This window comes from Eutrigla gurnardus (assembly GCF_963514095.1).
Source record: "Eutrigla gurnardus genome assembly, chromosome: 23".
NCBI lineage: Eukaryota > Metazoa > Chordata > Actinopteri > Perciformes > Triglidae > Eutrigla > Eutrigla gurnardus.
Genome location: NC_139934.1, coordinates 18,395,353 through 18,412,418, shown reverse-complemented (window position 1 = coordinate 18,412,418; position 17,066 = coordinate 18,395,353). Strand labels below are relative to the sequence as shown.

Below are 17,066 nucleotides of genomic sequence, written 5' to 3'. Positions count from 1 at the left end.
TATGGAGAACCTTTTTTTAAATCAGGAAATGAGAGGCTTGTTAGTAATGACCAGGAGAGTATCCAACTGGCAGGATTTCCCGATGAATCAGGGAAAAATCACATCTCTGGTGATGGAAGGAGTGTACATACACTGTTATAGGAGACAAACAGCTCGTTTGTCAGAGTATAACAGTGTGTTCATAGTCTATAGTTACTGTAACAGAGGGACTCATCAGGTCTTTCTTGTAACTTATCAGTAAACACCAATCCAACTCACTTGGCAGAACATGTGCTTGTTTCTCCCCGGTGTACTCTGGCGCTACATCACACGATGTAGTTTGTGACCAGTGCTTTGTGGAAAAATATCAAATTTAAACAAAATGTTTTACCCCATGAACTCAATGACTCACCTTTTTTCCACAGAATTCGCATGAGCTGTTTGAATAAGAGTTGTTGCTAGGGAAAATGTGCTTTAGTGTCGCCATCTGCAGGATGCTTGACTGTATTACACAGTATAACAGAACACTAACAGTGTCTGTCTGTCTGTCTGTCTGTCTGTCTGGCATATAAATATTTGGATGAAAACACATTTTACATTACATTTACATTTAGGTCATTTAGCAGACGCTTTTGTCCAAAGCGACTTACAATAAGTACATTTGTCAAAAGAAGGAAACAAAGAAACCACAACGTATCATTGCCGATAAAGTAAGAGCTAAAAATAGAACAAGTGTTAGGTCCTCGTCTGAGTAAAGAAGTACCTGAGCAACAGTGCTATGATCAGACTGCAGGTAAGGTTTTTTATTTATTTTTGGGGGGGGGGGGGGGTGTTAGTGGGTCATGCTATGTAGAGTCGAGGTCACCTCGACTTTGGCTGCCTTACTTTTGTGAGAAGAAATGACAGTAGGAGGTTGAACTGTAGGTTGTGATTTACAGCTGTTTGAGGTAATTTTAACGTCTCATTGGATGAAACATGGCTGTTCCAGTCTCCTGATGCCAACTGTATCTGACCATATTGATGCTGTAATGACAGTTATTTTTAATAACGGTCATATTTAGAGGTGTAACGATTAATTCGATTAATCGATGAATCAATTGTCAGTCCTATAGATTCAACTAAATCGATCTACTAAAATAAAAAAATAGAATTAATCGTTTTGGCTTCACCAATAATCAATATAAATGCATTTCATCGTGATTCTTACTTATGATTAATGTTTTAATACGTTTAAGACACTCTCTCCCCTGCCAGCATGTAGTCTATTGAATTTTAAAAAAAAATAACTGAGCAATGTTTAATTACATTTTTGTATGCAGCATAAAATATTATGCAGGACTACTTTTTTATAGAATAAATATGTTATTTTTTCACCTTTCAGAAGAATACAGATAGTCTCACTCGCATTATTGCATGTTTATTTATGTTTTATTCATGGATATAGAATTTTGGTTATAAGATACTGAATCGAATCGTTTAAAAAAAAATCGTCCTTGAATCGAATCACCAACTACTGTATCGTTAATCGAATCGCTGTGAAGCCAAAGATTCACACCCCTAGTCATATCATTTTCTCTGTCGAGGCTGTGATGCTGCACACATCAGCAGGCTGCCTTTTTACATTTCAGATAATCTTCACAAGAATTCTGTGACATCCAATTAAACAGTGTCCAAATTACGTGTACATTCTCAATGCATTGGAACACAAGCCACAGCTGTTACCAGTGATGTATTTACATATTTACATTTTTTGTTGTGTGCATACAGATTACTGAGGACTCCACATAAAGGACAAAGAGCAATCTTTAGTAGATTTACTGTCACAATAACCAATGAACTGCCAGTTAACTCAGGTTGACTGTCCTGGACGCTGAGTCAGCAGGAACACCTGAACACCTGCTGCTGCTGAGACACTAGACTGTAAATAACAATACAAACACCAAGTCTCAACCATTCCAGGATCAAGTGCTTTGGCTCATTTCTTGAAACATTGTAAACATTCTCAAAACCCGAGGTGCGTTTGTCAAAATAGCTTCTATGGTCCAACACACAACTCTTGTCTCATGTAAAAAGTCTCTGCCCTCCAAATGTGAACTAGAATGTTATTTTTATTATTGTCAGGTGAACTGAATGTTAGTTTATCAGACTGAATACTATCCAGATGCTGACTTCAACAGTACACATTTTTTTTATATACAGTATTGCTCATTGAACTCACGTTTCCATGGAAACTGTTAGTGTATTTTTATTTCCGTAAAGCAACTGTCTTCCCCTCACAACACCACCACAGGTCCTTCCTCTTCCTCCTCATCCAGCAGGCAGTTGCCCTGTTGACCTATGGACCTGAGCAGGTTCCTCCATGTTCGGACATTGTGGTTATTCTGTTGTAGTCCAACTCTATAAATATGTTTGGTAACAGCCGTACTCATGAATAGCACCTGTCAGCTGACGTGTGAATAACTACAATGTCTGAAGACGGAGGAACCTGCTCAGGTACATAAGGAACAGGGCAACTGCCTGCTGGAGGAAGAGGAGCAAGAGGAGGAGGGAGTGGAGGAAGAGGGGGAGGAGCAAGAGGAGGAGTGACCTGTGGGGGTGTCATGAAGATAGCATCACAGTCGCTCTGCTAGCCTGACATTAGCTCATTAGTGGTGAGTAACTGGGCCAAAAGGGATGTTATTAAAGGGCCTTTCCGTTTAAAGTGTCATCAGATCACGATGACATTACCAGGGCTTGAAGCAGGAAAAAATCCTGTGCCTGAAATTTTTTTATGCATTGGGGAGAAGAAAATTCTGAACATTTGCAATCTAAATGAATTAATCTGGTGCACTTTGAGAGTAAACCCACATTATAGTTTGAAACAACATTCAAAACACACACAGCCAGTATCACTAAGCATAAAGTCCGCTAGCTTAATGCTAACGTATAATACCTCAGAAATTAGCATCACCAAGGGCGTAACTTTGAGTTGAACATTGGGGTGGTTGAGATTTCCACCTGTGAAGCAGGTGTGTGTATATATATATATATATATTCTTTGGCCACCAGCCACTGCGGCAGGTTTGGGTTTATCAGCCCAGATATATAGTTTGTGCCTAAAATAAAGTTGACCGACTCAGAAAATGCATAAAAATGGGTCTTGAACGTGTACAAAATACACATTAAAGTGTGTGCAAGTGTTCTTGTTAGGACTCATGGTCCTTAATTGTCTCTAACTTTAAGTATTTTGTCCTGATTACAAATGGGTTTGTAGTGTTTCCCACAGGATCTTTGGCGACTATGGTGGGGGGATTGTCATCCTCTAGGGGGGTCCGGGGGCATGCCCCCCCGGGAGAAAATTTTGAATAATTTCATTTTAATGCATCAATTTGGTGAATTCTGAGAAACAAAATATGACATATCAATTACTGACCAATTTCTTACAAACTGCTGGTACTGATACAAATGTTGACATACTAAATGGGGTTGAGGAGTTTAAGCATTCAAGAAAAGATGAGAACAAAAATGACTAAAACACAATTCGTTTATTATTATTATTATTATTATTAATAATAATGATAATAATAATAATAATAATAATAATAATAATAATAATAATAATAATAATAATAAAAGTGGGTGACTATTCCTCAGCCTTCCTTGGTGTTTTGGTTTTGACTGAAGCCTCGTTCACATACGTCGTCACTCGCCCATCTCTGAGAGACAGCTGTCAATGAATGTGAATGTGTTCTAGCGGAATGTGGTCAGGACAGGCGATGTGATGTGGTCGATCGGAGATAGAATCATTTTAACTTTCTGCGATGCGAGTGAAGCGAGTACCAATCACAATGTAGAATAGAGATGATCGACAGTTGCCGTCAACAGAGAGTTCCACAGAGAGTTGTCGCTTGAAGTCGCCGCCGGCGGCAGTGAGTTTTTTTTGCCAGCGAGTAGAATTCAGCGAGAAAGCGAGTGACGGGCGAGTGACGGGCGAGTAGCGACGTATGTGAACGGGGCTATACGCGCACGCACTGTTGAACTCGCCGGCTGGAGGGGGGGCAACCGTGAGTGGTGGCACTGGAGCCTTTGATGAAATCTAACAACTGTGGCAGTCGCATTAGTTTGTCTGAATGAAAAGTGTGCAGGGCTGCCTTTGGGCTGATGTTATCAATCGCTCTGGCTACGTTGTCCCGGTCCGAGGTGCCTGGAAACTTAAGGCCCGCCCTACTCTGCTCTGATTGGCTAGAACTCCTTGGTTACCTTGAGTACCATTGGTAGTTGGAACTATCACTTTAAACGACTGGTTACAGTTAAAAAAAAAAAAAAAAAAAACACTTCACCAAAATATTGCTACGCCGGATTTCCGGCACCGTGCCGGAGGTCTTCAAGCCCTGCATTACTGCGTATGAAGTCGACCCTACCGTCTCATGTCAAACTCAAAAGGTTCATCGTTCTGCAGATGGAAACGCTTGTTGACATGTGGCTTCATGTCTTTACAGAAATGACATGGAGCAGAACAACCAGCATCAAAATAGAAGATCAGACTTCACATATACAGTAGAAAATCAAATCTTTATTAAGTAAACACAAAAGACAAGTGCAAATGAACAGCACGAGAACATGAATTCCTATTTTGGCAATAACAATTCTGTAATTATTAGCATTAAATGCACTTGCAGCTTTCTAGAGGCAGATTATTCTAAATATCAACTGCTGAAAGCCCCAATTATTTATTAGTAAAGGACAAACCACACAGTTAAATGTAACAGACACACACACACACACACACACACACACACACACACACAGAATATTCTGCCTCTAGACAGCTGCAACATGTACATAAAAACTTGAGTTTCGTGTTCTTGATGAGTAAAATGATCTGAAATGTTTGATGTTTGAAACCGAGATACTTGCTTATAAAAAACCCTAAAGATTCCCGTTATGCACCTCATGGAAATGTAGCTACACTTTCCAGATCTGTACAGAAGAAATGCCCAAACGGTATATTTCTGGATAACATAAAAAAAACATCTTACACATAAAAAAATAGAAAGAAAAGTTCTCATGCCAAAAAAGGAGAGAAAGACGAAGTTGAGGAATATAAATAATAAAGGGTCTGTGAGGGTTAAAATAGCTTTACATCCAGTCAGGGAGTGAGGCTTCCCCTCTGACTCACTAGCTTTAAATAGCAGCGAGCAGATCCTCCACGGCAACGGTCGTCAGGTCGGAGTAGAAGTTGCCCTCGTTGTCACCACCTCCGAACACCAGCAGGGTTCTGCCGATGGAGCCGGCGTCCATATCCACATCTCCATCTTGCCCTGAGAAACGGTGGGGGACGGCTGTATCCATGGTGATGATGGAGTGCCCCGCCCTGGGGACGGACAGCTGAGGGAGCGTCACCTCCGCCCAGCTGTTAGTGTCTGAACCCAAGACAAAAAACTTAATTATGCAAAATCCATAATGTTATTGTCTTGATCAATAATCAAAAGAATTGTTAGTTGCAGCACTAGTCACCACGGCCACCATATTCAATCTCAGTTCTGTAAATTCACACATTCCTTTTGATACTTACATCAGCCCTATAAGACAGTGATAACTGCGGAAACAATAAGCCAATCAAGTGGAAGGAATTTTACTTCAATCCATTTATCAAGAAAAAAAGCAAAAGTGTGCTATGACACGTTGAATCTAATCTAAAATAAAGACTACAGGATTAGGACAGTTTACTGGTAATGGAATACTGCAACAACCTTTGATTCCTCAGTTCAAAAGAGGAGGGACAACTATGTGGATGCAGTGTTTCCCCTAGAATTTTTTTCAGGCCCGGTGGTACCCACCGAAAAAACCCTAAACAGACGAGACGCGTGGGATGGTGTATTGGTGCAGTTGGATTAAGTCAGGTGGCACAGCAAGCAGTCTGCAATTCTGCAATTATTATATTTGCATTCAACATTTTTGTTCAACCAGAGTGTATTCAAGGTTTTCAAGGATTCAAGGAGAGAGTGACTTATTAAGGTGCCGGTTGATGGAAATGATCCAAAATTAGGGGCTGGAAAAATATGGCTGGAAAATGAGGAGCATCACATTAATAGCTACAGATACTGTAAAACACTATAACGACATATGAGTGCATATATTGTCTTATTTTATCAAGTAAAATATAAGTTATAGGTTTACTCAACAGCCTAATGGTTCATAGAAATTCAGGGAGAAATAGGTTAACTCAGAGTTCCACAACTTATCAAAAAACAATCCTTATTTTATTAACATAGGCTGCCTAAGGGCGCGATCAGTAGCGTGCCTCGGCACGATAGCCCCAGGGGGTCCCCTGCGGCTTTGCATTCACACTGCTCCAGCCCAAACGGGCTTTGGCCCGTTAGCCGGTTGTACATACGTCATCACGTCCTAATACTACACACGCATGGGTGGATGTTGTTTTTAAGGAGCGCCGTCTCTGCATATATTTCTCGGCAACACTCGACCTGCATCAGCGAATGTGCGCACGAGCGGATCTGTGCGAGCAGGCAGCGCGAGGAAAGCGGATTTTGGACGGAGACACACAGCGGCATTTTTCTTATAAATGCATGTCCTGTTCCGCTCACACAAAATACAGTGTAAACTTTCCGTGTTTTCAAAGTAGAAAGCGACATCGTGGTGGTTTAACGAGGCAGAGCGGCATCAGAACAACATCAAGCGCGTAAAGTACACGAAGAAGAACGTAGCGGGAGCGCGCGGCGAGGATTGTTGCGGCCGCGCGTCTTGCGGAGCAAGTCTACTGTGCTGCGCGCAGTGGCGGCGCCAGGGAGGGGCTTGGTGGGCTATAGCCCCATCAAGAATTGTGTCAGCCCTACCATAAAACCACCAAGAAAAAAACAACAACAAAATAACCAAGAAAAGTGCGGAGTTCAACAGCACCACCACGTCACGTCGTAACAGCATTCAGGCAGCTGCGATGACAACTGTCACTGATCTGGGTTCATTAACAGACTGTACTGTCCGTACGTCAACGTCACTCATGTGAGCCCGCTTTTAGTGTATGCTCGACACAGAGACAGTAGGCTGTTTGTAAGCTACCTGGCTCTAGCAGTTCGCGTTAGCGGCTTATAGTCACTCACGTTAAGTTAACGTTAGTAAGCTGGTCAAAATTGATCATGGATACATTTGTTTTTAAACGTCGTCGGACGGAACAACAGATGGCGGTGGCGGGCGTGTTGGATAAAACTACGGACGCACCGTTGACACCTGCAGGGGAAGATGACCACTCGGGTCCCGGCTGTTAACGGAACTATTCACGTTTCGCTGTGATTATAGCTGCGGGAGGGTGTTGTCAGCGCCGCCGCCAGGATTCAATTTCAATGTACGCACAGACACCGCAAATACAACAACAAATGGAAAAATACTTTTTTAAGACAAAACCTAATGTTTTCAGTATCAGTGAAACAGTAGTGTATATCATGGTGATAGGCCCCGGTGCAAATAGTTTTTTGTGCCCTCCATCCCCGACCTAAACACAAGCGCACGCTTGTGAGCACTCCACGCACGCACACACACACGCTTGGACTCGACGCACAGTACGGTATGATAACTCTGCCGGCCCGGGGAGAGAGACATGCATCGGCTCGGCCCACAGTGCTCAGCAGCAGAGAGGTGACGAGACTAGAGCCGAGCTGTATTGTGTAGTGGAGAGGGGCCAACACACGCTATGCATAATTGCGCACACACGCGCGATCGTCCTCTTAAATGCGGCTGCATCCGGCCCGGTTCAGCAGCATCAATTTTTTTTTCCACCTTCAAAAAAAGTCCTCCCAGTGCGTACTGGATTCCGGCTGGCAGCGCCACTGGGTGTTGTTATATATTCACATTGAAATTCTGACATTGATTTGAGCCCCACCGTCGTATGAGTTAGCCTCACCGTAGTTGAACCGGAAAAAATACTCTGGCGCCGCCACTGGCTGCGCGGAGGCGCTCCTAATGTAAATGATTATTGATTTATGAATGAATTGATAGGTGGCTTATTTTTGGCATATCGATTTTGTTTTTTGGCCTGGCGGCAGGTCTCCTTGGCCTGGCGACCCCGCCAGGCCTGTACAATGGTAGGGGAAACACTGGGATGTACTTTGATCCATTCATTGTCCCGAATATCTTTACAAGCAGACATCCCACGGTGCACGGGGCTTCTTCCAGCTGTAGATGGTATATATAGTGTGTATATATGTGTGTGTGTGAGCTGCTTCTCACCGATATCAAAGATGAAGGTGTCTCTGAGGGCGTTGTTTCCGTTGTACCCTCCGTGGATCAGGAACGTGGTGTCTGACAGCACAGCACTGCCATGCCAGCTGGAAGACACACGTCAATCACAGAACTGAGAGAAGTACTCCAGATGAGACTTGATATTGCTTGAAATGTCTTAATACAAGTGACAAAGAACTGACTAGTACTAGTACTAGCTGGGTGTGTTTAGTACCTTCGAGGAGAGGGGGGTTTCCCGCTTGTTTTCACAGCAGAAAACTCCATCAGACCTAAGAAACACAAAAAAAAGAAACATTTTACTATGCAGGCAGTGTATAATGATGATAATAATAATAATAATATAATACATTGGTTATATATTACACTTTTCCAGATGATGAAAGACACTTTACAAAATAACTAAATCAAACAAGACCAAAGAAAGCTTAAAAGGTGAGTTGTGAGGGCCGTCTTGAAGGACGGAAGAGTGTTGGAATTGCTGATATGGCAGGGAAACGCATTCCGGACCTGGGCCGATGTGTAGGGGTGTCAGAGTGGAGGGTGGAGGTGATGGAGGACGGGGTGATGTGGTCAGAGTGGGGGGTGGAGGTGATGGAGGACAGGGTGATGTGGTCAGAGTGGAGGTGATGGAGGACGGGGTGATGTGGTCAGAGTGGAGGTGATGGAGGACGGGGGTGATGTGGTCAGAGTGGAGGTGATGGAGGACAGGGTGATGTGGTCAGAGTGGAGGTGATGGAGGACGGGGTGATGTGGTCAGAGTGGAGGTGGTTTGGTCAGAGTGGAGGGTGGAGGTGATGGAGGACGGGGTGATGTGGTCAGAGTGGAGGTGATGGAGGACAGGGTGATGTGGTCAGAGTGGAGGGTGGAGGTGATGGAGGATGGGGGTGATGTGGTCAGAGTGGAGGTGATGGAGGACGGGGTGATGTGGTCAGAGTGGAGGGTGGAGGTGATGGAGGACAGGGGTGATGTGGTCAGAGTGGAGGGTGGAGGTGATGGAGGACAGGGGTGATGTGGTCAGAGTGGAGGGTGGAGGTGATGGAGGACAGGGGTGATGTGGTCAGAGTGGAGGTGGTGTGGTTAGAGTGGAGGACGGGGGTGATGTGGTCAGAGTGGAGGGTGGAGGTGGTGTGGTTAGAGTGGAGGACGGGGGTGATGTGGTCAGAGTGGAGGGTGGAGGTGATGGAGGACGGGGTGATGTGGTCAGAGTGGAGGTGATGGAGGACGGGGTGATGTGGTCAGAGTGGAGGTGGTGTGGTTAGAGTGGAGGACGGGGGTGATGTGGTCAGAGTGGAGGGTGGAGGTGGTGTGGTTAGAGTGGAGGACGGGGGTGATGTGGTCAGAGTGGAGGGTGGAGGTGATGTGGTCAGAGTGGAGGACGGGGGTGATGTGGTCGAGTGGTGGGTGGAGGTGATGGAGGACGGGGTGATGTGGTCAGAGTGGAGGGTGGAGGTGATGGAGGACAGGGGTGATGTGGTCAGAGTGGAGGTGATGGAGGACGGGGTGATGTGGTCAGAGTGGAGGTGGTGTGGTTAGAGTGGAGGACGGGGGTGATGTGGTCAGAGTGGTGGGTGGGGGTGATGTGGTCAGAGTGTGTGGGCGTGTCTTACCAAGGTCCAACATGTACATGTCGTTGTAGCAGACGGGCGTGTCCCACCCACCAAACACATAGATCTTGCTCTGCTGCATCACACAGGCTGAGTGGCTGGAGAAGGAACACAGAGGGAGGACGAAGCAGGCAGAACAGGAAGTGATTAAACATGTGAATAAGGACTGCTGTGAAGCCATTTGGATCAAACCATCTTACCCTGAGCGGGGGGAGGGTTTGTGTCCAGTTACAATCGGCTGGTACCAGATGGAGAGGTGGGGATCGAAGATGTAGAGCGAGTCGCTGCAGCCGTCCGGCTCAGGGTTTGGACAAGGAAACACTCCTCCCAGCACAAACAGCTCGCCCCGGAACATACTACAGCTGTGGTAGGCCAGAGGAGGAACCTTGCCTTGAGCCTGAAGGAGACACGAGGAGGACTTGAAGAACGAGGACAAGCAAACATGGACTTGTGGAGTGAAAACAGGCAAAGACACACACCTCAACCATGGTCCACTTCCAGCTCTGTGTGTCCAGGATGTGAACATCGTTGAACCACTTCTTGTTCTTCGAGCCTCCAAACACAAAGATGCGCCTGGAGTCGGGGTCGTACACAGCGGTGTGGCCGATCCGGGCCTCGGGGGTCGGACCCTCCGCTAGAGTCTCTGCTGCAAACCAGGACATGTCCTCTGTTGGACAGACACAAAGAACACCCAAATATTTAAAACAAGAATGCCACTACAGCCTCATATGAAACAGATTCCAAACTGTGTTGTTGTTGACGACAGACCTGTGCAGAGCTTCCACATGGGATCTTTGCAAAACTGCATCCTGGCTCCCTGCCCTCCAATCAGAATAGCTGTCTGAGCATCAACGGGACACAGTGTCTGACCCCAGCGACCTGACGGGCTGACCAACGGGGCTGCAGGAGAAACTGAATTAATGTCTCTTCAATACCTCATTGATCAAAGAGTGAGTTAAAACCATGGTGGTTGATCATGTGACCACTAATGAAAGTGCTTGTACTTGCTGCTTTGCCCAAGGAAGTATGCTGCGTTTACTTGTAATCGGAAATCGGGAACTTCCAACAGCTGAGTCAGGCTCCCTCTAGTCTAAAGTGTTTGACCGGTGCAGCCAGGTACATTTCATTACTGCTGACTCACAATAGAGGATCAACAGCCAGAGAAAGAAGACCATTCAGAGGAGAGACAGTCAACACTGTTGGGTGAGGGAGATGAGTCCCAGAGGCTCACTTGCAGTTCCACCTACCACCAGAGAGGCCGCTAGAAGCAACGCATCTCAAACAAGAACAACTTTAAGGGGTGCTGGGGGTGGGTTTTATTTCACCCCATTTCCAGTGAAAGCATCCTCTGGCTGCAGTTTCACATATGACAGACAGATACGAGCGTCTAGCTGGTGGCAAGAAAAGGCAGGAGTGGATTTTTCTACAGTGGCACCCAAGAAGCTGTAACCTCCTGCGGGATGCACACGGCCCGTCCAGGGTTATCTATAGAGGAGCGGTATCTTGTAGTGGGCGATGTGCATCAACGGACCAGCTACGGGACTGAAAGGTGAATCAATGAGAACCAGAGCAGAGAGAGAATGCTATGTGATGTGTTTGCACCAACTCACTGGTCTGTGTGGGAGTCTTGGCCTGCCTACTCTTCGTCTTGGCTGCACTCTGAGGAGGTGTTCTTCCCACAATCCCCTCTGCTGCTCCATTAGCTGTAGAATGGAGAAAGTGAAGAACATTTGCTGGAAGGAAAAGTACAAAACAAATGCTTTCCTCGTCCACGCTGAGCCACACGAGTGTCTTCAGCACTGAGAAGCATTAGCAAAACAACGGGTTTCTTTAGGAACACTGCAGTCTCTAGCAAATTAATACACAACCAGACGGCATAGAAGAAGTGCACGTCGTCATGGTGACGTCACACGCTGGTTTGTAGACTACAGTTTTGAAGCCTCGAGTTCGACATTTTTGCTGTCACCATCTTGAAGGTGAAGGAAGTGACCATATTTGGACTGTGGAGGAGGGACAGCAGCAGAGCAGCACCCGTACTGGATCTGGATCCATGTGGATTCTGGTGTAAAGCTGCATACAAAGTTAGCCTCATAATTCAAGGTCAACTTTACAGCTAAGTGTTAAAGTATCTTCGTAGCTAACTGCATTGGTAGCTACCTGTCAATCAGCAGGTAAGCCCCGCCCCCTAAAGCATCCCCTGCTTCCTGGTCTGGTGGACTCTAAATGGACCATAATGTACTAAATGAACATCATGCTGGATTGACGAAGACTTGAAACTAGAGATTGAGACCATAAACTCATGTTTACAATGTTTACTGAGATAATACATCAAGAGAGAAGTAGGACCATTTTCTCATAGACTTCTATACAACCAGAGAGTAGTCGCCCCCTGATGGCCCAAAGGGAGAATGCAAGTTTAAAGTACTTCAGCCTTGGCTTCACTTTTCAGAACCGGTTCTGTAAAACTCATGGTGAAAGATTAACTTTGACTGATTTGGTTGAGTTATAGATTTTACATCACGACACTTAACGCCCACATTATGATCTTCGAATACTCCTCACAGAACATGCTCTCTCTCACCTGTTCCCTTCATCTTCACTGCATCTGCTCCACCACCAAACAGCTTTTGGCCCCCCCTGGTTTGACCTCTGGCCTTTCGCACTGGTGTCGCCTTGTCCACGGCGCCATTTGGACACAGGTTCTCTTCTTCCCCTCTCAACGCCATCTTGTTCTCGTCACCTTCTTCCTCTGACACCGGCTCTCTCTTCCTCTTGCTGTGGAGCTGCCGGGCTGTGAGGGGAGCCACAGTGTCCTGGGACGACCAACAGTCGCTGTTATTCATCAGTTTAGCAAATACGCGGTTTGAAATCAGATTCCAAGTAAACTGGGAAAGAAACAGCCATCAGTAATGTATCATCAGTCCCACACAGCTGGTTGTGTTGGACATGTAGAACAGAACAGGGTACGCTTCATGGGAATGCCATATGGTTTTCCTCTTATGGAGGGATGTTATGGAATTCATGGGTGAACGGTTAGAATGTGATTTGCCTAGATCACCAAGATAAATTAGTATTACCAACTTCTTATATGATTCTCAGACTCCTACAATGAAAATGTGGACGGGCCAAATGATGGAAACTGTCCCATGAAGAGATGCTGGGAAGACTGAACATGGTTGGAGAACAGCTTCCGTGGTGTAACTGTGACTGGAAGAATCTGCTGCTTCAGTACGTTATGTCACGTTGGTCATGCACTGATGGCCACCGCGTTAGTGAGGAAGACTGAGATGAGCAGAACGCTGCAACACTAACATGTTGGCTTTTCAGGGGGACATGGGCTCAAGTCTTTGCTGCAACTCAAATCCTACAACCGTACAAACGACAGGTGGTGCATTCAGGGCTGCTGAGAGGGATCGTGTTAACTGTAATAATGTTAATGTAATATGACTGCTGCATGGAGCCCTTGTTATGGGGTTGATGTCTTAATGGCTTATTATTTCTGATACTGGTATTAGATGCTCATTCACACAGATACCTTTGGTGTGTATTCCTTCACCGACAGGAGCTCTGGCTCTGAACAATCTGCTGTTATCTGAGGAAATAGAAGAACAGCTCTCAAAGAGACACATTGCTCACATTTCCAGGTTCATACTTGTATTTTGGGTTCCTACAAGAACACGTTTACACGCTTTAATGTTAAAACACCAACTGAGTTGTGTTGCCGGGCAACAGCTTGGCTCCAACAGCTTCATATGCTGTGTTCTCAGTCACATACGATGCACTACATACTAAATATGTGTACGATCGTTCAACAGTGAATAAAGCGGTGTATGTCTCTTTTCCACATAACCATGGTAACCTGAGCCAGCGTCATGTGACCAAACAAACATTTGTGAGCTGGACTCATTTCAAATATATAGATTACACCTAGCACAGTTGAATCTTATATTTACACTCTGATTGAAGCATTGTTGATGTTACAGCACTGTCTGTCATTGTAACCGGTTGTGAATGTTGTCCTCACTGCCGCAATGCATTGTGGGATATTTATGCAGCCATCGTGTCCAGTCATAACATACTATAATGTTTCACTGGAATTAGCAGGCAACTTGCATAACTATTGATTTCAGACATAAAAAAGTCCCGAATGTGTCGTAGCATAGGATGTATAGAAGAAGTTGATGTAGTCATAGCGACGGCATATCAGCGCTGTTGTTTCACATGAAAAAGGAAACAACAAACATAAAACCTATATGTATAGTTGGTATTGAGGTAATCCAAAATGAACAGAAAGTAATCAAGTTGCATTACTTTAATATATGACTTGGATTAGGTTAGTGGATACATGTTGAACAGGTATCAGTGCTACATGTTTAAAGTAACCCTCCCAACCCTGGAATATGGGCTGTGTGTGTTCCTCCATGGATTGAGTGTTTCCATACTTTTCAGTATTTATATAGCACTAAGACCAGCTTTAGAGTAAAATAAGTGACATTCTACATTTTTACAATATGGGACCATTAATAGTCAAAACACAAATGTGTCTACCATAAAGAATGTAATTTTACCCCCCAAATGCTTTGATGGACGACTATAAATACGTTTTGCCAAAGGAATGCTGTCTTATATTTCCATATTGTCCCGGTCTTGGCCATTTAACAACATTAACCACTCTGGGAGTCCATATTTACCAGGTTTCCTCCTTCCAATGTGACTTTCAGTGTGACGCCATCTGTCCAGCTCTCCTCCTCCCACTGTTCCCATGACAGGCACCTGCCGGACATGTCCCGTTACTGAACCATTTAGACGGCCTAACACATCGGGTTATCATGGGGACACGATCAGTCAACCTACTTGTTATATGGAGTCAGTTTTCCGATCGTGATGGGAAACCGGTCAGCATCGTTGAGCTCCGCGTCGACGCAGATCCGCTCCCCCCACGGCCCGCTGCTGAACAGCACCACCTGGCGGACACTCGGGGGAACTGCGACGAAAACTCTGCACGAACCTGCAGCACTGACGCGACAAAAATAGTATTACTCCCCCTGCTATCCAGAAACACGAGGCTAGAGATCTTTACGTATTCATTACCATGTGTTCACTAGAACAGAGCTGTGTTCGACGTATACTTCTTTATGAATACAGCGCATTTTTTTAGAGGCGCAAACAACCGCGTACAGAAGCCGCAACGTTGTAGAACAACGCTCGAGCTGCAGTGCATTAAGGTTGACAGACATTATGTGTCGATGTGAGCAACTGGCTAAAGTTAACGTCGCCGTTAACGTCGCTGTCAACGCTAAATGTCATCGTGTATCGCAGTTACCTCAGCAGCCTTTGAGGCGGACCATTTAGTCCGAAAACCGCATATATTCCGAAATCTTCCATCCCTCCGTTGTCGTCCACGACAAAACCGTTTACCGTCGCAACTATTTCTGCTATGCTACTTTATTTTGACACGATTTAAATATCAAAAACAAGGCTATGTTTTCTATATTGCTCTGTTCAGCGTCTCCCGCCACGGATGCGTTGTGTATCTAAATTCCGCGCGAGTTGTCGTTGAAAGCGTGTGAGCGCGTCTTTTGTTGTTAGGCGTATGTGTGCGGGTGGAGTCTGCACTTCTGAGTACAACCCTGAAGCAGACATAGAGCTCTGCTCATACGGTACACGCTGACTCTACATCAAGCGCACTTTAGGCTGCGCCGCAAGCCGCCAGCCAACCAGAGGCCTGTATTCAGCACCACTGCTAGACGTCACCGAAGCTGCGTTCAAGAGCATTTTTAACACTACTAAACTCGGCTCTATGTATTCATGTCTTGCACTGTAAATGCACTGCTATTTTTATTTTAATTATTTTGAGATTATTTCATGATTTTATAATAGTATAAATTGTATTTATATGTGTATTGCCATATTTCACATCCCTCTTTATGTCTTATGTGAAACCCTCACTTGTAATAAAAAGTTTCTGGTACAATAGGGAAATAATGAAAATGTGTGTGTATGGGGGGGGGGGGGGGGGGTGCTAGCTACTTATAGCAGAAGATCACACACACATATGAAGTGTGCGCAGTAGACTCACATTGTTCAGTAGAATACACTGTATCATGGCAGTTTCATGCAAATCAGTCATGCAGAGCATCTCTGAAGGCAGCAGCTGAACTCTCAACACTGAGCAAATAGTTGGAAGAAGCCAGTTGCCTTCAGAGCGCTACTCACACCGAAAGGTTTGTTACAGGTACTTTATTATATGATCATGTTTATCATTACTGTACTTTAACTACAAGGATACAAGATCATGTTGTCCTGGTAGTTTTGATTTCGTCCAATGTGAAGTTTCCAGGCTCTGTCGTTACAGCACTGTTTCCTTCTTCCTCCACAGTATGAACAGGTCCGCTGGAAACTCTTCTTCCTCAGCCTCAGCATATTTTTGGTCTGAGTGTGATCCTTATGATGTTGGTGGTGCTGGCAGATCAGGAAGACCTTCGCTAGGCCTCCTCATCCTGGTCAGCACCTCCTGCTTTGAATTCCTCACCGGCGTGCCGTCAAACCTCTGGCTCGTCTGTCACATCCTCGGACAAAGGTAAATATTTCCCTCATGTTGGGACATGTACAGCCATACTGCATCTTTAATTCACTGAAAATAAAAGAGGCATTCAGATCTTATCGTAGGCAGCAACCTCCGGTTCTGAAAAGTGAAGCCAATGCTGAAGTGCCTTAAACTTGCATTGCACTGCTGGTCATCAGGGGGAGACTCCTCTGGTTGCAAAATAAGTCTGATTGCATGAAAGTCTAATGTTTCTACTTCTCTCTTGATGTATTATCTCAGTAAACATTGTAAACATGAGTTTATGGTCTCAATCTCTAGTTTCAAGTCTTCTTCAATCCAGCATGATGTTCATTTAGTACATTTAGAGTCCTTTAGGGGTGGGGCTACCTGCTGATTGACAGGTTGCTACCACGCTACCAATGCAGTTAGCTACTAAGATACTTTAACACTTAGCTGTAAAGTTAACCTTGAATTATGAAGCTAACTTTGTTAGCAGCTTCACACCAGAATCCTGATGGATCCAGATCCAGTACGGGTGCTGCTCTGCTGCTTGTGTTCATCAGATCCACCCGTCGCTCCTCAACAGTCCAAATATGGTCACTTCCTTCACTGCTTGCAAAAAATACAAGATGGCGATGGCCAAAATGCCGAACTCAAGGCTTAAAAAACCGTAGTCCACAAACCAACGGCAACGTCACCATGAC

At 45.1% G+C, this 17,066-nt stretch overlaps 1 protein-coding gene across 2 annotated transcripts; it reads right to left on the bottom strand.

Annotated features, from left to right (window-relative positions):
• Positions 1-4,511: 4,511 nt before the first annotated feature.
• On the bottom strand, positions 4,512-15,361 carry krcp (kelch repeat-containing protein). Of its 2 annotated transcripts, XM_084003718.1 has the most exons (13): positions 15,139-15,360; positions 14,670-14,831; positions 14,507-14,588; positions 13,351-13,407; positions 12,397-12,628; positions 11,426-11,518; positions 10,584-10,715; positions 10,295-10,482; positions 10,016-10,212; positions 9,819-9,913; positions 8,426-8,480; positions 8,200-8,297; positions 4,512-5,381 (listed from the first exon to the last, which is right to left on the bottom strand). In XM_084003718.1, exons 1-13 carry the CDS (start codon positions 15,198-15,200, stop codon positions 5,143-5,145), a joined length of 1,692 nt encoding a protein of 563 aa, XP_083859844.1. In that variant the 5' UTR covers positions 15,201-15,360; the 3' UTR covers positions 4,512-5,142. The 2 variants fall into 2 exon arrangements, with proteins under 2 accessions (XP_083859844.1, XP_083859845.1); XM_084003719.1 differs by lacking the exon at positions 13,351-13,407 and having other exon boundaries at positions 15,139-15,361.
• Between the last annotated feature and the right edge of the window lie 1,705 nt (positions 15,362-17,066).

Bases quoted from the DNA above. Each gene is read 5' to 3' on its own strand.
- krcp (XM_084003718.1), bottom strand. From the start codon at position 15,200: ATGGAAGATTTCGGAATATATGCGGTTTTCGGACTAAATGGTCCGCCT. The intron at 14,832-15,138 runs GTAACTGCGATA...TTGTCGCGTCAG, and splicing joins CCGCCTCAAAGGCTGCTGAG to TGCTGCAGGTTCGTGCAGAG. The intron at 10,213-10,294 runs GTGTGTGTCTTT...TGTCTCCTTCAG, and splicing joins GGAAGTGGACCATGGTTGAG to GCTCAAGGCAAGGTTCCTCC.